Source organism: Hippichthys cyanospilos, chromosome 7 (genome assembly GCF_059441005.1).
Source record: "Hippichthys cyanospilos isolate Australia breed blue-spotted pipefish chromosome 7, RoL_Hcya_1.0, whole genome shotgun sequence".
NCBI lineage: Eukaryota > Metazoa > Chordata > Actinopteri > Syngnathiformes > Syngnathidae > Hippichthys > Hippichthys cyanospilos.
This window is the reverse complement of record NC_142375.1, coordinates 23,195,459-23,217,699: the sequence shown is the minus strand read 5'-3', so window position 1 is coordinate 23,217,699 and position 22,241 is coordinate 23,195,459. Positions and strand designations below refer to the sequence as shown.

The 22,241-nt window shown below is 45.7% G+C and overlaps 2 protein-coding genes across 11 annotated transcripts in view; both read left to right on the top strand.

The window, feature by feature from the left end:
* The window catches only part of fat1a (FAT atypical cadherin 1a), a 63,346-nt gene extending 50,551 nt beyond the window's left edge, over positions 1–12,795 (top strand). For 2 of the 10 annotated variants that reach the window (XM_088419375.1, XM_088419372.1), the window contains 13 exons: positions 720–917; positions 1,987–2,571; positions 2,697–2,919; positions 2,998–3,132; positions 4,386–4,543; positions 5,328–5,802; positions 6,607–6,760; positions 6,845–6,955; positions 7,392–8,032; positions 8,120–8,254; positions 9,468–9,527; positions 9,810–9,845; positions 10,944–12,795. In XM_088419375.1, coding sequence (XP_088275501.1) covers positions 720–917; positions 1,987–2,571; positions 2,697–2,919; positions 2,998–3,132; positions 4,386–4,543; positions 5,328–5,802; positions 6,607–6,760; positions 6,845–6,955; positions 7,392–8,032; positions 8,120–8,254; positions 9,468–9,527; positions 9,810–9,845; positions 10,944–11,503 — 3,471 coding nt within the window. In that variant the 3' untranslated portion in view covers positions 11,504–12,795. The other 8 variants (XR_015866135.1, XR_015866136.1, XR_015866133.1 and 5 more) reach the window with 8 other exon arrangements.
* A 1,647-nt stretch (positions 12,796–14,442) lies between these two features.
* Positions 14,443–22,241, top strand: part of mtnr1aa (melatonin receptor 1A a) — a 37,302-nt gene continuing 29,503 nt past the window's right edge. Inside the window, exon 1 of the mRNA XM_088419262.1 lies at positions 14,443–14,870. Within this exon, the coding sequence (XP_088275388.1) occupies positions 14,678–14,870 (193 nt within the window). The 5' untranslated portion in view covers positions 14,443–14,677. The remainder of the gene's footprint in view (positions 14,871–22,241) is intronic.

Sequence of the window (22,241 nt, the reverse complement as noted above, 5' to 3'; positions counted from 1 at the left end):
CACTATACAGCGGTACCTCTACTTAGGAACGCCTATTGTTACGAAAAATTCAGGTTACAAAACAATGTACGTATTCACAAAAAAAAAAAAAAAACGTATGTAACATACCACTTTGGGCTGTCGCCTCTGACTTTAGCTTTGTTTGCACGTCATAAGCACTCTAGCAATGACATCACACAGGAAGCACTTTACATGACACTTACATGCTCAAAATAATTAAAAAAATAAATATTAATACTCCTGTAGACTTGGAAATGTAAAATAAAAATGTACAAATAAAATGACCTCGAAACGTGTCTCTCTGCACACCACTAATGTTATTTTTTATAATTACATGAAATAATATTTTTTTTAATTTGCAATTATTTGAACAATCGTTTTCTAAATTGAAGTACAGTTCAAAAGCCTTTTGAACAACAGTTTTTGTCACACTTTCTGCTTCAATTGTGCTGCTCATTGTGATGTGTTCAGCAAGGTTCAGCCAAAGAAAACTCAGCTCTTCTTCCGTGTCATCTATACGGCAGTAATATTAGTCTCTTTTTTTGGGTGGAGAAGGAAGTATATTATGCCATTATATTTGCAGTTCAGCACCAGGAGATTCACCTATTGTGTTTTATATTTGGAAAGATGATCCGGGATTTCACGCCAGGTCCCCAAATTTATAGTTCAAAGTTTTCCCACATCCGAATAATTCCGGTCCGTCGCTGTATCTCCCGCAGGAGAACCAAGCTCAGGGCACCAGCGTCCTCCAGCTCCTGGTGTCCGACCGAGACGCCTCCCACAACGGGCCGCCCTTCGCCTTCTCCATCGCCGCCGGCAACGCCGGCGACGCGTTCCGTATTGATCAACACGGAGCCTTACTCTTGGAGGGGGCCCTCAGCAAGAGAGTGAAGGACCACTACCTGCTTCAGGCTCAGGTCAGATTCTGTCCATTCGCTATGCGCTGACTCATCAGACTAGTTTTTGGGGGGTCTTTCGGGGTATGTGCCGTATTTCCCGCACTATAAGGCCTTCAGTTTTCAAGGTGCGTCTTACAGTGCGGAAATACATTAGTTTTCAAAAGACGTCATAAAGAACCCAAACCAGACTGGTACAGCAAGACTATGTTGAAGAACAAAACGACGTCCTCATCAAGAGAGGAAGGTTGAAATCTCAATCAGAACTCAGTTAAATGATCAATGGTGTCCGCGGTCAAATGGAGCATCTTCAGCGAGTGGGCGGAATTGCGTGTTAAGGGACAGAACGAGACGATAGAGACATGAAAGGGAGGTGTGATGTCTGTTCGGACATTGCCGCTGAGTCGGCAGGTTCCCGTCCAACTCTTCTGTTTGACCATCTGCGTGTGGAGCATCTATAGAAGTACTGAATACGCGTTTTGGTGAGGAGCAGGGCTTCATCCGTGCCAACAGTGCCCTCTGCAGGATTTTGGAAGAATAACATACGGGCTTCCCTCAGATCGAGACGCGAAGAAGCATGCTTCCAAACATCTGAATACGAGGTCTTCATTGGCACTGAAACAGCCTGATGTCTTCAAATAAATTCTTTCAAACATATTTACCGAAGATGAATTCAAGAAAGACGTCTATATTCTCATACATGAGAAATATAGGTCGATAAAGTTTGCCACATTCTCAGGCATTCGTTTCTCCGCAGCAAAAACACAACTAGAGATTTCAACTTGGCAACGCATTGCTGTAACTTCTTCCATTTCTGAATTGCCTCTATTCTATATTATATGTCATTCGAAAAAAAAATGGGATCGTACCTGTACACAGTATCGCATATTTTTCGGAGCCGTAAACCAGATTTTGATACGTGCGTTTTTATTTATAACTCATGATGGTCTGTCGCATCCGACCTCTGAAATTGAAATAAGCAATTTTTGCGGCGCGTTGACGACAGCAACACAGACGAAAAGAAAAAGTTTTCCCCGTGATATGGTGGAATTCAAGCGGCCCGTTTGCAAAAGCGGCTTTTGACCGGCAGGTGTGGGACAGCGGCAAACCGGCGCTGTCATCCAGCGCCTTCATCGGCGTGCGCGTCATCGAGGAGAGCGTGTACCCGCCCGCCATCCTCCCGCTGGACGTCTTCGTGTCCACCGCCGGCGAGGAGTACGCGGGCGGCGTCCTGGGCAAGATCCACGCCACCGACCAGGACGTTTACGACACGCTGACGTACGGCCTGGCCCCCTCGTCGGCCGCGTCCTCGCCGTCCTTCTCCGTGTCGGCGGCGGACGGCAAGGTCATCGCCCTGCGGCCGCTGGACGCCGGCCACTACCCGCTCAACGTGACGGTGACGGACGGGCGCTTCACGGCGGCCGCCGACGTCAACGTGCACGTGCGGCAGGCCGCCCGCCAGGCGCTGGACAACTCCATCGCCGTGCGCTTCGCCGGCATGGCCCCCGAGGAGTTCATCGGGGACTACTGGCGCAACTTCCAGAGGGCGCTGAGGAACATCGCCGGCGTCAGGAGGAGCGACGTGCACCTGGTCAGCCTGCAGCCGGCCCAGCGGGGCGATCTGGACGTCCTGCTGGCGCTGGAGAGATCCGGAAGCCCCTACCAGTCTCAGGAGGTGGGATGGCAAAAACCTTTTCGGCCTCCTGCGCTCGCTGCTCGGGCGCGGGATTTGTGTTTTCCAAATTCGGTTATGCGGGAAGCTGGAGGAAGCTTAGTCCTCGTCCGATCCCCGTTTTCCAGGTGGTGTTCCGCAAGCTGAATTCCTCGGCGGGCGTCATCGAGGAGATGACGGGCGTGCGCATCGCGCGCGTGGCTCGGAAGCTGTGCTCGGGCATGGACTGCCCGCTGCGCTTCTGCGACGAGGTGGTCTCGCTGGACAAGACGTCCATGTCCACCTACAGCACGGCGCGCCTCAGCTTCGTCACCCCCCGGCACCACAGACGCGCCACCTGCCAGTGCGAAGGTCGCTCGTAAAGCCGACCCGTACGCCCAACGGAAAAGGCTTTCCGACGTACGCGTGACGCGGCCTTGTGTCCCGCAGGCGGCAAATGTCCCGTGCTCGACAGCGTGTGCGACAACAGCCCTTGTCCGGAGGGCTTGGACTGCGTTGCGGACGCGCACAGAGACGCCAAGTACACCTGCGCGTGTCCTCAAGGCAACCAAAACAAATGCTCTGGTGAGAAAACGTTCTTAAATCCAAATCTCAACATGAGTCCGAACCCCAAATAATAAGCATATACAACGAGACGAAATTGGAGCAAAATGTGTCACATAATGCAGATCTAAATGTAAACAGGGGGGTGACTTTTGTTGAAAGCTTGTTTTTCAGCTAAGATAATTGAGCAAAACGCATGCCTTTTCAAAAGTGATCAGTAGCAACGGCAACCGTGTCAGAATGTCAGCATCCAAGTGTGCCGTTTTGATTTAAGTCGATTGACCCCACGGGATTTTTCTCTAACCCGGCCTTATCATCACCCAACTCGGGCTGACTTTGAAAGGGTCATATTATTCTCAAATATAAAAATATTTTTACTTTCGACACCTGAAAATATTCACTATCCACACACGTATATATTTACAAATACGCTGTATATATTCCAAGGCTGTTACCGTTTTGAAAGATTGTCATTTTGTGAGAACAAAAAACTTTACCAGCTATTTATTGCTGCAGATTTCGCAGATGGGAAGATGCAGATATATTATGCGCTGCAGCCAAATAATAGCTTTCCTGCAACGTTTAGTTCTCGGATCAAAGCCGCATAACGCATAACGAAAACCACTCAATGAAGTCAGTAAAAGGCTTGCAAGTGTCAAAGGTTGTCTGCTAGCGTGGTTTTGGGGTGTCAACACAAACATTTCTATCACACCCCGTTTGCAAGTTGCCGTTGTAAGGATTAATAGAAAAATCGGAGGAGTCGCATGATAAAACATTGAGTTTTCAAAATGTCCAAAATTGAGAATTTTTTCAATTTTGAATGGCAGCGAATGAGCCCGAAAGTTTGACACCTATAGGGTGTACATCCTATGCAACATTTTAGCCTCCTACAGTTTTTTTGTGTGCTTTTCCTTTGAAATCACACGTCAAAATCATCTGAAAGCCCGATTTGGGTCCAGATTTTCCCCCGGCGGTAAACTGCCTCTGAAACGCAATCCGACCGCTCTCGCGGGCACTTGAGCGCCTCTAGCTAGCGGCTAATTCATGCTAGAACCCGCATACTGTGCAATCAAAAGTCAGGGTCATTAATTCGTTTTTAATGTCCCGAAATTTGAACGTGATTTCGAAACAACGGCGGTGGTATGAGAAATTACAAGAGATGGTTTTGAGGTTCGGGTACACGCTATGACCCCGACCTAAATCTTTGCCCTTGATTATTATTGACCACACCCTAACCCTAACCCCGGTCCTTAACCTTTCTGTCGTTTGATCAGACGGCCACTCGCTGACGTTCAGCGGCAGCGGCTTCGTCAAGTACCACCTGATGGAGAACGACAACAAGGAGCAGATGAAGCTGTCCCTGCGCCTGCGCACCTTTTCCGCACACGCCACCGTCATGTTCGCCAAAGGCACCGACTACAGCATCCTGGAGGTGCGTTGGCGGCATTGGCCGAGGCCGTACTTGGAAGGAAGGCGAGGGGGCAACGGCGGCCATCTCACGGTTCCAAATGGCCCTGGAAAAAAAGCCCGTTCGCGTGGAAAAACTCTGCCCAAATCAAATACTGCAAAAATCAAATGAGAGTTCTTTCAGGCTGGGATGGAAGCGCAAAGCGCTTCTCCACGCGTTCCACCATGGCGCGGGCTGCGGGCCAGACTTCATTGGGAAAATATTCCATTGAAGGAAGCTGTTTGTAAGAACAAGAATAATTGCGATTATTATTTTGGCCGTAATTGTGCAGCCCTAAGATAGTCTTTTGAAAATTGTAGTTTGCATGCCAGACTCCAGAGGAAACATTTTAAGGTCACCCTTGAGCTGTCACAATTCTATTTATATGTTCAATAAGCAGTCAAGACTAATGTCCATGCAGTTGATTGGCACAATGTTTGCAAAAGTATTGGGACCCCTTCTGCAAGTAGAAACATAACATCGCCGTGTTCTTTGTGTGCCAGACTCCATGGCAAAAACGTTGAATTTTAGGTAAGCCTTGAAGTTATTGAATTATGGGCGACATCAAGTCATGATTAATGTCGGGGAGTTGGATTGAGGCGATGCCTGTAGTATTTCTGCGCAGGTTTTTAAGAACAAAAAGTCTGGAAACGTAGCGGGGGAGCTGAGTTTAATACCAGATTGCGGTGAAAAATGTTCAATCCAAGGGAAACCTTGAGCCAACGTCACACATGTCGAATCGGTGATTTCGGTCGTTCCCGTCCCACAGATCGTGAGCGGTCGCCTGCAGTACAAGTTCGACTGCGGCAGCGGCCCCGGCCTGGTGTCGGTCCACAGCGCCGCGGTAAACGACGGCGAGTGGCACTCGGTCTCGCTGGAGGTGGACGGCAACTACGCCAAGCTGGTGCTGGACCGCGTGCACGCCGCCTCGGGCACGGCGCCGGGCACCCTGCGCACCCTCAACCTGGACAACAGCATCTACTTCGGCGGCCACGTCCGCCAGCACGCCGCCGCCGCCGCCCGCCACGGACGCAACCCGCCCGTGGCCAACGGCTTCCGAGGCTGCATGGAGGCCATGGCGCTCAACGGCCAGGAGCTGCCGCTCAACACCAAGGCGAGGCGGACGCACGCCGTCATGGAGGCCATCGAGGACGTGGCGCCGGGATGCGCGCTCGCCCCGCCCGAGAGCTGCTCCGGCAATCCCTGCGCCAACGGCGGGCTGTGCAACTCCAGGCCTAACGGAGGTAAGTTGACCTAAATGCCGTGTTCAGACCGAGCCCGACGCTTGAAAAAAAATACCTGGAATCGAACGTCTGATCTCTGTAAAAACAACAAAACGTAAAACGACGTCTTTGGGATCGAATGAGTTCAAGAAAATTTGAAACGAGATGTCAAAAATAGATTGACGCCACAATTTCGGTGGGGTTTCACGTAGGATTGCTGTCGTTTAGTTTGGGTTCATGCGAAGTGTACTTCCGCACATCCAACCTAAAGTATTTGAATGCTTTAGTACTTAATTGGGCGAAGCTATTCCTTACTTTAGAACGTTAATTTCTAAAACAATCAAGTACTTAAGTCATTTTAGTAACCATAGTCAAAATCATGAATGAATTCTTAATTCACCAGCCATGATTCAGACCCTCCTTTAGCCAAGCATCCTCTACTGGTGGAAAATTGATACTGCAGTCACGCGATGTCGATACAACGGTATTTTTCATGGCGGGCACTCTGCAAAAGTATTGGGACAAGGTAAATACTGTCATTTAAGGGGGGGAAAAAGTTGCCCTCGGTGGACGTTTTCCAAGTCCTACAAACGGGAATCCAAATAGGAGCGCGTCGGGTTAATGTTGTGGTTATGCACACTCAACATTTTAAAGTGGTGGTAATCATTCGTCAGCCGCTCGAATCATCCGGCGCTTTAGCCATCAGCCTAATTAAAAGAAAACGCACGCTAAGCAGCGGTGAAAAATCGAGCGAGTTGAAGCAGCTCCGCCCGAGGGGAGAGCAATCAAAAACATGCTGATTGCGGACTTATTGGACTTCCTCAGGCTACTTCTGCAAGTGCCCCGCCTCCTTTATGGGCGCCCACTGCGAGATGACCGTCAGCCCCTGCGCCTCCAACCCATGCCTGTACGGGGGCACCTGCGTACCCCGGGGCGACGACTTCTACTGCCAGTGCAGAGGCCGGTACTCCGGACCGAGGTAAAAACCTTTGGATCCGCTTGGCCGATAAGAAATCGGCAATTTACGTTTTCTGTAAAATTCGGGGTTTTTTTTTGACCGCAGGTGTCAGATGGGTCCATTCTGCACGGACAACCCGTGTAAGAACGGCGGCAAGTGTATCGACAGTCTGGACGGGCCGGTGTGCGAGTGCGAAGCTGGTTTTCAGGGAGACAGGTACGGAAAACGTAATGAACCACCTGTTTTGAAACATTGTTAGGGCGCATAGAATAGAAGCTAGAGTAGTGGGTGAGTTTCCGCTGTGTGCATCCGCTAGATGGAGCCGCGCTAAAGGGAACGTCGATAAAGAATCGGATAAGTCAGTCAAAGCTTTCAATCAATCGATCAAGAAGATTTGAGGACAGAATGGGGAAAAATACATTTTGATTACAAGACTGTTTGGATCAATGCCAAAACCAATCAAGAGTTTGAAAGAAAATGATTATGATTCAATTCAATATCAAACTTATTTTCCCTTTGAAAGGGAAAATAAATGAAAGGATGGGACAAAATAGCGCGCCAGGATTCAGCGAAATAGAAAAGCGCCGGTTCCCGATCAGAAAGGGGTACGGAGTTTTGAATCACGCTGACGGCGGGACGTTCTGCGCGGCAGGTGCCTGAGCGACGTGGACGAGTGCGGCGGGAGCCCGTGCGCCAACGGCGGGCGCTGCCACAACACGTACGGCTCGTTCAAGTGCAACTGCTCCCTGGGCTTCGCCGGCCCCGCCTGCGAGACGGCGGCCGACGTGCGCAACGACTTCGTGTCCACCTCGTGGAACGTCGGCCTGGAGGAGGCGGTGGGCATCGTGATCTTCGTCTCCAGCATCTTCATCCTGGTGCTCTTCTTCGTCCTCCTGCGCAAGAAGGCGTGCCGCGCCCGGTCCGAGGCGGACGACGGGGACAAGCGCGGCGCTTCGGGCGCGCCGCACCCCTTCCTGCAGAGGCCCTACTTGGACGCCAAGTTCAACAGGAACGTGTACTCGGACGTCCCGCCGCAGGTGCCGGTGCGCCCCATCTCCTACACGCCCAGCCTCCCCAGCGACTCGCGCAACAACCTGGACCGCAACTCCTTCGAGGGCTCGGCCATCCCCGAGCACCCCGAGTTCAGCACCTTCAACCCGGACGCCGGGCACGGGCACCGCAAGACGGTGGCCGTCTGCAGCGTGGCGCCCAACCTGCCGCCGCCGCCTCCGTCCAATTCGGTGTCCGACAGCGACTCCATCCAGAAGCCCAGCTGGGATTACGACTACGACGGTGGGTTTCACGCCCCGCTCGCCGCCCGTCCTTTTTGGATTTCGTGAGCAAGTGATTGTTGACGCCTTTGCGTTCACGTCCTTGTAGCCAAAATTGTTGACTTGGACTGCGTGACCAAGAAGCCGGTGGAGGAGAGCGCGTGTCACCCTTTCAACACCAGGGGGAGCATGTCGGAAGTCCAATCGCTCAGCTCCTTCCAGTCGGAGTCGTGCGACGACAACGGTACGAATTTACGCCAAACGTCTTTTCGTTTCGTTCTCTCGCGCTAACCGGATTTGTGGATTTTCTTTCCCGAGTCACATTTGTTGTCTTTTGCTTTGTTTTTCCTCGCTTTCTTTCTTATTGCTGCGGGGCTCAGCTCCCATATGGATCAAATCTGCCCACGGGTCCAGAACACGTTTTTAAAATCACAACTAAAGAAAAGATAAGGCTTGTAAGTTCCAAAGCTGGCGGAATTCTCCTGGGTTGAAACGGACAAAAAAACAATGGCATGACGTTTTGTGGACATACATGTGCTCCACATCCACGGCAAAAACGTGTTATGCTTGAAAGTTCTGTTTTTTTTTAATTTAAGCATGCCCCCCCCCCCTTTTTTTTTGTTTGTTTTTTGTTCAAGCAAACCGCAAGGAACGTATGGCAACGGTACTCGCCGTGCTGTCTTTCATTCACACATCATTTCACAATCCAATGCAAGACTCCTATCAAAACAAATCAGCGTTTTCATCGTTTTTTTTTTTCCGGATTAATAGGTATGAGGAGGATGAGAGTTTGCAAAAATGTTCAAGATATTGTAAAAATAACGCCTAATACAGCCTATACTTTTACTTACAAAATGAAATCCTTTAGGAGGTCATTTTGTAACGTCATAAGTCGAGCTGCTTTTTACATGTAAATAACCTAATCCGTTCCGATCCTCCAAAAATGCTCCTAAACCCTTTCGATAAATATCAAATGATTAAAATGTCAATCAAAAACGTTAAAAATACATCTTACATTAGTGCATAGTGCGTTCCTGAAACATACCATAGGGAAAAAAAAACAATCTGGATTTTACTCAATTCAATTATGATCCGTTTTAGGAACTGATTAACATTGTTTATTGTTTATTGCCAAATTTGAAACAAAAAAAGGAGCATAGTAGAGTTAACCCCCTACCCTAAAAAAATTGATTTTTTTGATACAAGTCTTGTGTGGATGTAATCAGCCCAAACTGTCGAAATTGAATCATCTGGTCATTAGCGTCTCATTTCCCCGCATCCCCCGTTTTTTTGCGATGCATTCAAATCTCCGGGGAATTTCATTCACATTTGTGACCATCGTGACCATCCACCGTAGCCTGCGTTAGCATAAGTGTCCCCTTCCCTCCATGTGTGTATTGTTATCATTTTTTCTGTTAGCGTTTATGCTAATGCTGGATCATCTCTCCTCTCGCAAGCCTCCATAGTGACTGTCATCCACTTTGTCAACTCTGTGCTTGACACGGTGGAAGGAGAAGGTACCATTTTTCTCTTGGTTCTTGTTGTCGTGTGGCTAGCAGAGTCGCCATTTTCTTAGCTAGCTCGCTAACAAGCAAAATGTATTCAAAAGAAAAAGAACCCTCGCACTCTATAGGAAAATGGCAACCCTTGTCCAATTAGCCCCCCCACGTGTTTTGCGGCCTTCACCGACACCCCCGTTCCCCACCCGCTGTGTTGTTAGCTTCGTTAGCGTCCTTCGCCGTTTTTAACGTGTTTTCTCTCTTTCTCCTCCTCCTCTTTCTCATGGATTCTTTTTAAAGAGTCTTTTTTGGCTCGTGAGCTCAAGAACACAAGAGGTGACTTTTTCCTTTGGTGTTTGTGTGTTTTCGTGAGCGCGGACGCAGCTAACCACTAACCCGACGCTAACGACCACGGCTTGTTTTGCTTTCAATGTGTTGTCAACGCCAAAGTACGTTGAGATTTATAGGCGCATGGTTTGGTGATTTACTGGAATTTGTTTGGTAACTAATGAATTGTTTTTGTCGCCGCTAAACTGTACAGTTCAGTTTACTACAAAACAGTTTCAAATGCTAGCTAGTTCACGCTCGGTTAAGAAACTAGCATGATGCTATTCCGGTATGGAAAACGGAAAAATAAAACATAGTTTTATTTTTGCATATAAAATAAATACAGTCCTCCTCCTTCATTGGTCATTTAAATGAGTTAATTAAATTAGCATCGGAACGCTAACGTTAGTTTCCCCCTTTTAAATCGTTTTGTGCTTCGTTTTCTTCAAAAGGGCCAACAAAAATCGTAAATCCATTGGGGACGGCTGAAAAACAAATAGAAATCTGACTTTATTTTTGAGTTTGTTGTTAACGACATTTGGATAACTACTTGGTTATTGGATCGGAAACGCGCAAACTGAACCGGACGTGTAATACCGAACGACCTTGTTTTTGTTTGTTTGTTGATGTCAGAATCTGCTGTGGTTAAACTCGGCGAGCGTTAATTAACAAGCGGTGCGTGATAGCGCGTCTTTCAACGCATCCGCCAAAAATTAGCATCGGAACGCTAACGTTAGTTTCCCCCAATGAAATGGTTTTGTGCTTTCGTTTTCTTCAAAAGGAACAAAAAAATTCATAAATCCATCGGGGACGGCTGAAAAACAAAGAAAAATCCGACTTCATTTTCAGTTTGTCGTTAACGGCGTTTGGAAAACGACGCGGCCGTCGGCTCGGAAACACGCAAACTGAACTGTACGCGCGATACGGAACTACCTTAAACGTCTTTTTGTTTGTTCGTCGGTGTGGGAATGCGTTACGGCTAAACGCGGGATGTCGGCAAGCCTTAGTAAACAAGCTGCGCGTCGCCGCATGCCTTTGGGCGACGCCGAGGAAAACCGAGCGCGGGAAGGCTAACGCGGCTTTTCGCCCCCCCCGCCCCGCACGCAGGATACCACTGGGACACGTCGGACTGGATGCCCAGCGTCCAGCTGCCGGGAATCAAGGAGTTCCCGCAGTACGAGCTGGTGGAGTCGCCCCCCGCCGCTCTGTACGGCGACCCCGCCGCCATGGACGCCGACTACTACCCGGGCGGCTACGACATCGAGAGCGACTTCCCGCCGCCGCCCGACGACTTCCCGTCGGGCGACGAGCTGCCGCCGCCGCCGCCCCCGCCCGAGTACGGCGACACGCTGCGGTCCGGCGGCGCCGACGGGCTCCGCCGCCGTCCCGTCCCGCCGGAACTGTACAGCCTGGGCCAGTACTTGGGCCCCCGGGGCGAGGGCGAGGCGGCCCCGCCCTCCTCCGCCTCCGCCGCCGGCTTCCCCGCCGGTCGGGACTTTGACGACATGTCGCTGTCGCTGTACGCGTCCACCGCCTCCTGCTCGGACATGTCGGCGTGCTGCGAGGAGTCCGAGGCCATGATCAGCGACTACGAGAGCGGCGACGACGGCCATTTTGACGGGCTGTCCATCCCGCCGCTGGGCTCCCAGCAGCACACTGAAGTCTGACACTGGATCCCCGCCAAAAGTGCCTCAAGCCGCCCCGCCAGCCCTCCTTTTTATGGCCCCGTACCATCTGAATCCGCAACGGACGCGTACTTGCTTGTTTTTTGTTTTCTCCTTTTTTTGCGCTACGTATCTCCGGTGAAGGATCGCCAAAAGTTTCGCGACGTGAGACGGGGGATTCGCCGCACGCTTGCCAAGCCTCCCGCATTCCGCTCGTTCCTCCCAGGCGACGCGCATTCATTCATATTTCATCCCGATCCCTTCCTGCGTTGGCAACTTCTCGCCGCTCGCCAAGATAGAGGCAACTAACTTCGAAGAGGCGGCTCATTTACTCAACTCTGAAAGCGCGGCCAATCGCGTTCCAACCTGTTGAGATGATCCCCGAAAAGACGAAAAAGGCATTCTTCTTGTTCCCTTCTAACCCCCGTTTCCAGAAAAATTCAAAGAAAAAAACCTTTCGCTGCGTATTCGTTTTTATACTTCACGCTTGAAAACAGCAAATCTCGTAGAAAATAGCGTGAAAAATCGACGCGACCGACTTTTAAAACTTGCATGTTTTTCCGGCTCCCCCTATTGGCCTGAACCCCATCGCGTATCACATCTCGCCTCACGTTGCTCAGATTTTTGGCGTTCTATTTCTCCCAACCGTTTTGTTTTAATTTACTGACTTGCAGTTAAAATGTAGCTCTGAACGTTCATAGCCGTCAATGGCAGTGAATGAGTGAAGCCGGAAGCTTGGCAAGTACGAGTTGCGCAATAAGACTTCAATCCAGGAAGTGGATCGTCAAGTTCAGCATTTCAAGAGGGAAACGAAAATAAACATCCCGACAATAATAATGGAGAAAAAAAAAGGAGAAATCCGCAACAATTTCTATGAAAAGATATTTTCTACAAGTGGTGATTTTCAGTGTAAATGTCTATGTACAGTTTTGATTTCAAAGTAGGATTTGTAGATATTCATTGCTTTTATTTTGAAGAAACAGTGTGACGTGATCAGCCTTACCGTGCTAACGTTCGCGAAAAAAGTTTGCCGTTTAAAGAAAAAAAAAGGGTCCGCGGTGAACGATTGCATTATTCATGTGTTGTTGTTTTTTTTTAACTTGTTTGTTTGTACAAGTTGACGTTGGAACCTCCATCGAGGAAACGGGACCCAATGATATTTATGGTCGTCATGGATACCGCCCGTGTCTGTGTACCTGTGTGAGCGTGTGCCACGTGTCGGTCTTGTTAAGGTTTTTATTCAATTGCTGCCACCAGCTCGCGCTTTCCTACTGGCAATAAATTATTCAGAAAAATAGATATATATTGATGTGTGTCATTCATTTTTACTTACTGACATGTGTGTGTGTGTGTGTGTGTGTGTGTAAATGTGTATACCGTCAACAAATACATAAAAAATATAACTGAAATTGAATGAATACCTATTTAGATTAAGTTTATTTTGGGGGGGGGGCATATTTCCCTATTCTCTATTTTGTATTTTATATGTACTGTTTTTTTATTTATAATTTGGTTCGATTCTTAGTGACGTCACAAGCGGTGGAGTTAATCTTTTCCTTAGGGTTGACCTCTAATTTTTTTTGCAAAGCACATTTGTATTGAGACGATGTGGCAGAGGCGTCTTTCTCATTGCTGGATTGTTAATGAAAATATGAATGGGGCTTTTGTTGGAGCGGCTTCGATGCTTGACGACTTCAACATTTTAGCGGGCTTTCTGTGGATTGGTCGCTGGTTAGTATGCGTACGCGGTTTTCGTGATAAGTGAACCGCTTGGTTTTTTTAGCTTATGATTGCAGTACTGCATTTAAACCACAAGAGGGCAGCACAACACATCTAAAAAGTCCATGTACCGTTGAGAGCAGCTTTTAAAAATGAAGTGCCGAAACTAAACGATATATTATTTATGTTTGTCTATTTGTTTGAGTCGTGAATCAAACATATTAAAAAAAAAACCACACACACACATTTTAGAAGAAGTCTTTCGCGCCTCTTGTTAAAAAAACATGAATGTGTGTGTTTGTTATTTATTCATTTATTTATTATTATTATTATTATTATTATTATTATTATTTATATACACTTCATTGTACTCCCTGAAAAGAAGTTGTTCAAGCACACATTTTGATTGGAACATTTTCCTTCCACTGGATATTTGTGTTTCATTGTTTGTTTGTTTATTTATTTATTTATTTATTTTCATTCATTTTATGTGTTCTATACAAAATATGTTTTGAATTAAATCTAGATTTATTCATTCATTTATTTTTCATCCTTTTTGTGTTCAATCCAAAATATGTGTTTTTTGAAATAACATTAAAATGTTTATATTTACATTGCATTATTTATGTTTAAATATTGTTGATTATTTTAACAGCCTCCAAAATCCATAGCACGTATTTTAACGCTCTACTCTGTAAAAACGACACGAGAAAATAGTAGTTGTTTAATCTAAAATAAAATTTAAAATATGTTTCTTTGTTTTTATTTGAGGTTTATTTGTTGATGGGGCCTGACAGGAAACACTTGCACTTTCGGCGCATACTCAAGACACGTTTGCTAGTTTTAAACGTTTTTCTTTTCTGTTGGTTTTCGTTTTTAGATTTGCTCTCAAAAGACGCTCGTTTCGTTTTTTTGGAACGCGTATTATTTCAAACGTGACGCGCGTCGTTCAATCGAGCCAAAATGTTTCAAACGTGATATTTCAAATCGTTGTCCGGGTGTCTGCGAGTGTTCTTTTCATGAAAGAGAAGAGAGAGCAAAAAGTTGAATGAAGACTGCGCGAAGGATGAAAAGATGAATGACTTGGGCGGCGTGAATGAAGCTTGCAGTTCCCCCGTTCGGCCTCGGGGCGGCAGCGTTTGCAAAGCCGGCGCACGCCCCTCCCCCTTTTGCCTTCCCTTCCCTTCCCTTCCCTTCGCGCCCCCTTCACTCCCCTCGCGGCTTCGGCGGCGCGTGGAAGTTGTCACACGCAAGAACCCGGAGAAGAAGAAGCGAGCGAGGGGATGGAAGCGAGAGTCGGCCCGGCAAAGGGCGAGCGAGGAGGCGGCGGAGCATGAGGCCGAAGCAGAGGGGCCGAGGACCGGCGGCGGCCGGGGGATAAATTCCGCCCGCCCGCCCGCCCGCCCGGCGGCTCGCTCGCCGACTTTGGGGACAGGCGAAGTTGGTCCCCCGTGGACAATGGTCACAAATGGGTCTGAGGTGAACAGCACCGCGCCGGACCCCGACGACGACGACAGCGGCGGCGTGCGACGCCCGCCGTGGGTCACCACAACTTTGGGCTGCTTCCTCATCTTCACCATCGTGGTGGACATCCTGGGCAACCTGCTCGTCATCTTCTCCGTCTATCGGAACAAGAAGCTCCGCAACGCAGGTGGGTCGCCGCCGATTTGAATTCCGCGACAGTTTGGGGGGGCCGGTCAACTCGTTCAATCCCGAGACACATTTTGACGGGTTTTTTTTGTTAGTTTTTTTGTTTTTTTTTGAAGAGTCAAAACATCTGGGCACTCGTTTTAGTACTATAGTTAAAAAAAAAAAAATTATATGACTACCTGTGGATGTAATAGCTACATAAATAGTTTGACTCCAATTAACTCATTCAATCCCACTTCAAAAAAAAGTATCGTCATCCAATCCAATTAAAGTTCTTTAGTTCCTAAAATACTTCATTATTTTAGTACCTGTGGATTCAATAGTGAAATAGTTTGACTCCACTGAATTTTTTCAATCCCTAAGACACGTTTTACGTTTTTTTGTTTTAAAGTCTAGGAATCCAATCCCAGGTACTAATTTAAGTTCTATACAATAGAGGATTTAATAGCTCAAAAAATAGTTTGAACTCATTCAATCCCAAAGACACATTTTTACGATTTTTTTAAGAATCTAGACATCCAAATGCATGTACTAATTAAACTACTTGAGTTCCTCAAACAATTCATTTCTTAAGTACCTGTAGATTTAATAGCTAAATAAACAGTTTGACTCCAACACATTCAACCCCAAAGACACATTTTTACGTTTTTTGAAGAGTAGATATCCAATCCCACGTAATCATTGAAGTACTTTGGTTCTTAAAATAATTCATTAAATTAGTATCTGTGGATGTACAGTAATAGCAAAATAAATAGTTTGACTCCGATCAACTCATTTGATCCCAAAGACACATTTTTACATTTATTTTAAGAGTCTAGACATCCATATATATATATATATATATATATATATATATATATATATATATATATATATATATATATACCACTAAGGCGAGTACTTCAGTACAAAAGTAATGGATTACGTTAGAACTTTCAAATCTAACGTTTATTTACTTAATGACTTTAATGAAAGATGAGAGGAAACCGGCGGAACCCCACGCGGGCGGGCGCGGGGACAGCACGCAAACTCCCCACTGGAGAGCGGGAGCCGGAATCCAACCTCCGAGCTGCGCTTTGAGCATTCTTTGACAACTTTATGTAAGGTATTTTGGTGGCAGCCTACTTTTGTAAGCGGAGGTCATCCGGCTGACCCCCGAGCCAGCGCGCGGGACAGACGGTCCGGCAAATAGCAACGACCCAAGCAATTATCGCCAAAGGGGGAAGCCCGCCGCATCCGGGCGTGAATGCGTCCCCCCCCCCCACCCCCCCCCGCCGGACAATCGATGCGGCTCTCGGCTCGGGGGTTTGATCTAATGAGGTTTTTTTTCTTCCGCATACGTGCTCTTATTTTCGGAGGAACTCGACCGGCTTCTGAGTGGCTTTTGAGCGTTTGGACTCTCGGGCCGTCAAGGCCGCGTCGCCCAACAAAGTCACACAACACGCGTATCGCAATACCAACCCAGATAGACCCGTACGGGGTTTTCGGGACCGATTATCAGTTGTTAGATGAGGCCAGTGACCCAGATTTGGAGCCGATATTCATTTGCAGTCAAACTGCAAAAAAGGCCATAAAAAGAATGATACAGAACTTTATTGAATCACACAAATAGAAAATTATAGCTCCAGAAGTGAATGAATTTCCTAGATTCAGCAACATCTCTTATAAAATTGAGTCAAAGATTTTTATATATATATATATCTATATATATCTATCTATCTATATCTACATCTATATCTATATCTATATCTATATCTATATATATATATGTATATATATATATATATATATATATATATATATATATATATATATATATATATATATAATGCAAAAAAATGTGTATATATATATATATATATATATATATATATATGCGCAAAAAATATATATATATAAAAAAAAAAAAAAATATATATATATATATATATATATATATATATATATATATATATATATATATATGCGCAAAAAAAAAATATATATATACATATACACATATAGACATATATATACAAAATTATATTACTATACATAATACTATAATACTATACATACATACTATACATAATAATATAGAATAAAATGTAATATATATTATAATTTTATATATATTATATAATATTTATTTATTGTATACATCTTAATTGCGCTAGTAGTCGCCTCGAGTTTTATCCCGATGCAATGGTATTGAAGTGCGCGGCAAGGGGGGGGGGCACACGAGGTACATTGAGGGACTGGCCCCTTTGAAGTAGTAGCATTAATTAAGGCTAATTACATGCAAAGGGGTGGTAAAGCAGCCGCCTCGCCTCCCCCGCCAGAGTTCAACGGCGCCTTGGCTTAACTCGCCAATAATGAAAGGCCCCAGAATGGAAAAGTTCCCACAATCTGATTGAATTTGCTTTAATCGTGTTTGGCGGCGGCCGCGTCCCAATCGAAGATCAACCGGGCGACGCGCGTGCCTAACTCGCCAGGAGACACATTTTATTTTATTTTTTTGTCTGCTGGGGAATGTGGAATGGTATGCAAATTGGCAGACGTGGATTGACGTAATCGGTGCTTTCGTCACGGCTTGTTTTACCGGAACCGCCTTGCCTTTCAAGAAAAAAACAGGAAGTACGCACTGCTAAATTTTACCCTATTATCTGTACGATACGGTGCAAATAAAAGTCTTTCATTTTCAAAAGTTGAAAAAAATCCTTGTCTGCGGCCAATAAAAACAAAGATTTGCTTTAAAATAGTTCAACATTATTAATTGATTGAATGAACAATGAGTTTGTTCAAACTTTCCGACAAATCGGGTCCAGTCCGGGTATATGCGTTGCTATCAGCAAGTTTGCTGTATTTTCCCTACAATAACGCTAAAAAAAAAAAAATATCAAAAATCAACAGTGCGCCCTATAATCTGGCACCTCCTGTGTGAGTACCGAGTCCAAAAATCGGTAAAAATGTTGTGGCAAGTGCTCCACTTGACTGACTTTGGGACCATTTCCTGCTGACACAGGATGTACGTACCTTATACATATGCTAGCAGCATTGTAATCCGTACAGAAGGTATACTAGCTGAAATATACCAATAAGAGAATAGTACCTAAAACGTACGGTGCGTACGCTGGTAGTGATAAACAAATTATAGAACAGAATGTATTACGTACACTACGTACGCTGGCAGTGATAAACCAATCAGAGAGATGCTAGCTAGCTAGCAAAATAAACAACAAGCTAGCAAGATACGTACAGTACGTACGCTGGCATTGATAAACCAATCAGAGAACGTTACATAATGCGTAAAGGAGGTACGCTAGCAGAAATATACCAATAAGAGAATATTACCTAAAACGTACGGTGCGTACGCTGGCAGCGATAAACCAATCAGGGAACGTTACGTGATGCGTACAGGAGGCACGCTAGCTGAACGATACCAATAAGAGACTATTACCTAAAACGTACGGTGTGTACGCTGGCAGTGATAAACCAATCGGAGAACGTTACATAATGCGTAAAAGAGGTACGCTAGTAGAAATATACCAATCAGAGAATAGTACCTAAAACGTACGGTGCGTACGCTGGCAGTGATAAACAAATTATAGAACAGAATGTATTACGTACACTACGTACGCTGGCCGTGATAAACCAATCAGAGAACGTTACATAATGCGTAAAGTAGGTACGCTAGCAGAAATATACCAATAAGAAAATATTACCTAAAACATACGGTGCGTACGCTGGCAGCGATAAACCAATCAGGGAACGTTACGTAATGCGTACAGGAGGCACGCTAGCTGAACGATACCAATAAGAGAATATTACCTAAAACGTACGGTACTTACGCTGTCAGTGATAAACAAATTATAGAACAGAATGTATTACGTACAGGAGGCACGCTAGCTGAACGATACCAATAAGAGAATATTACCTAAAACGTACGGTACGTACGCTGGCAGCGATAAACCAATCAGGGAACGTTACGTAATGCGTACAGGAGGCACGCTAGCTGAACGATACCAATAAGAAAATATTACCTAAAACGTACGCTGGCATCAATAAAGTAATTATGGAACGTTATGTAATATGTATAGTATACCCTGGGATGGATAAATTATTCAGACCAAATTATATATCTTTTTTTGCCGACCGTATGTTTCAGCATGCAACTCATAATAAAATGCGGTCCATGTATAGGTCACGTGTAGAAATAGACCCCATAATCTCCGTAGTATGTGGAAAAAATGGTGCTATATAATTTGGATAGCGGCCAGTTGAATGGGGCCACTCGGTGCATTTTTAAAATCTTGTTTTATTTTGGTCCATTCGACATCAATAAACAAAATGCCCAGGTCGAAATCTCATTTTGTTCTTTTTCCGCGAATTTTTCGACCAACGCTCCGGGAATGAGCAAAAAAATGCAAAATCTTTTGGATTTAGCATAACGGAGCCAATCGTATGCGTCAAAAACAGAAAAAAAAATAATAGCACATCATCTGATAGGCTTTTTCCAGTTATCTAGCAGAGATAACATCTGAATGAGCGACACCTGCGTTAATGTCACCACTTGGTGCTCCGCATTCCCAGAAATAGGCTCGGCGTCGGCGTATTTTGTTGACGCCCCCCCCCCCCGTGCCCCCTTTTTGCTGGAATCAGTGAAGTCCTTATCTGCAGCATGTCAGGTACGGCGGAGGATTTAGCGGCGCGGAAAACAAAGTGGCGGCCGGCCGCGATGGCGCTCGGCACCGAGCGACAACTCATTCGGTCGCACGCTTCTCAATTTCGCCGCGTTTTGGAGGAAAGGAAAACAAAAGCGAACACTCGCGGACACCCGGAAAGTTGCGCCATTACACCGTTGGCCTGGACTAGGCCTCAACAATTAATGGGCCACAAATCGACATTGCCGTATAGTAAATATTAGACCGGGAAGAATGATTATTATCTGCATTTTTGCCGTTTTGAGGGTAAACCCGCCGTATACCGCTATTTTGCATTTAGAGGAATATTGATACACGGCGGGTTTAAGATCAATTGATCAATAGCTGTATTAACATGAGGGGGCTTTTTTTAAATTTTAGTTAGCTTTTCAGACATGCTGTTGAACCTGGGAAGTTGCTGCACCTTTTGTTCATGTTTAGAAGTCATATTTCTGCTTTTGTTTTGGTAGAAAATTATAGGGAGTATTTCCTTAAGTTTTCCTCTAACCTTTTAAGACCTACTGAAGCACTGGGTGCTTCGTTTTGTTTTTTGCCAATATTTTTTCCTGTTTAGTGTTCATCAGCCAATAATACCAATCATCACAGATAGATAGATAGATAGATAGATAGATAGATAGATAGATAGATGCTAGCTAGCTAACTAGCAAATAAACAAGCAAGCAAGATATGTAGCTAGCAACAGATAGATAGATGCTAGCTAGCTAGCAAAATAAACAAGCTAGCAAGATATGTAGCTAGCAAAAGATAGTTAGGTAGATAAATGCTAGCTAGCTAGCAAAATAAACAACAAGCTAGCAAGATATATAGCTAGCGACGGATAGATATATAGATAGATAGATAGATAGATAGATAGATAGATAGATAGATAGATAGATAGATAGATAGATAGATAGATAGATAGATAGATCGGGCCAAACACTTGAAAAAAAACGTCCTCGAGATAGATAGACAACATGAAAAATTGCAGAAAATGACGGCACCAAATGCCTTTTTCAGTATACACGATGGGGTATACGTTCTACCCAGCGTTTATTCGAAGCGCATCCGGCACCTCGTCCCGACCCGGGCTTTCACGCGCCCGCTTTTCCATCAGCAAAGTCGTCCAAACAAAAGATAGCATCGAGCGGCGCGGGCAACTGTTGCGCACAGATCAGCTACCTAATTAGATCTTTGTCTTATCGACAACATTTTAATCCCCGAGACGGTGTCGCGAGTCACGGCGAGACATAATTAGCGGGAGACCTTTCCCACGTTTTCCGAGCGCCGCCGGAAGGTTACCGGGTCCAAAGACGCTCGCGACTGTACGTCGGAGGGAAACGCCCCGCCGGGTAAAGAAAAAGCCAGCTCCTTATCTCTGGTCGGCAAACTGTAAATTAATTGCGGAGTCGCGACCCGCCGGCTCTCGCGGGCTCCCTAATTAGTCCGGAGTTTCTTTTCCACCCGGCGGGCCGTCTCCCGTCTCAGGCGTTTCCGTTAAGCCGTCGGTCGGCGCCACGCCGCGTCCGCCTCTGATGCTTATCGCGGCGCGGCGGGACCGAGCCGGCGAGCGGACCTCGGCGGCAGCGGGTATAAGCGGCCAAATATGCGCTTTTAATTAAATAACACCTGCGTACCTTCTGTTTATCTTAGCCAGAGCCGGCGGATAAAGACGCGCGGCGCTATCATATTCCCGACTGATGCGGCGGGATTTGCCGCCGCGCCGTTGGCTTTATTTGAGCGGGCCGGAATGATAATGTGCTGAAAAACATACAGTGGATTCTTTACTACTTGTCCAAATGTTGGTCCGAGCGGGACTATTTTCCTTATTTGCTGGGAAATATTCCAAATACCGGACGATGTTTTCGTTTTGGACCATCCCCGTCGACGTTATCCATAAGAGAGAATGGAGACATAGAACACAAACTCAGTCGTGGTGGTTTTGTTTTTGTTTTTTTTGTTTTTTCCGAGCGTTTACCTTCTGCTTTGGCGTGTTTAATTTCTTTGTGAAGCAGGGAGTGGTTGACAACCTTCGTGGCTCTGGAATTTGACTTCACGAAATTTCTTTCTTGCCTGAACCCTAACCCGTAAAATCAAAGCCAAAGTTTTTACCGCCTGCTGAAAAAAACACTGTGATAAATTTAATCCTTGCGCCATGCTTTTGTCCAATCATTTGAATTTCACTTTAAAGGAAACGCATGGATAGAAAACACTCTGGAGCTGAAATTTCACCCCATGTCAAATTGTAACATGGCGTGACCACTTAGCTATCACATGTCCAGGAATGTACTATCCATTGGCTAAAATACATGCAAGAATTATGTGGAAGAAAACGACCCAAAAATGGTCAAAATTAATCTTTGTGCAGTATTTTTTTCCATTCTTTTGCTCTTTACATCCATGGCGTTTCACCTCAAAGGGAACGCATTGAAAGAAGACAGTAGGGAGCTGAAATTTCAGTCAGATCGTCAGAACATGTCAAATTCCGACATGGAATGACCAATTAGTAATCATTTGACCAGAAACGTAAAATTACAAAATTAAACAAAATTAAACCTTGTGTGGTATTTTGTCCATTCCATTACAGTTTTTGACGTCCAAGGGAAAGCATTGAAAGAAACTAGGGAGCTGAAATTTCACCCAACATGTCAAAAAATTGCACAACGGTTCACTTATATAATTTGTATAGTTTT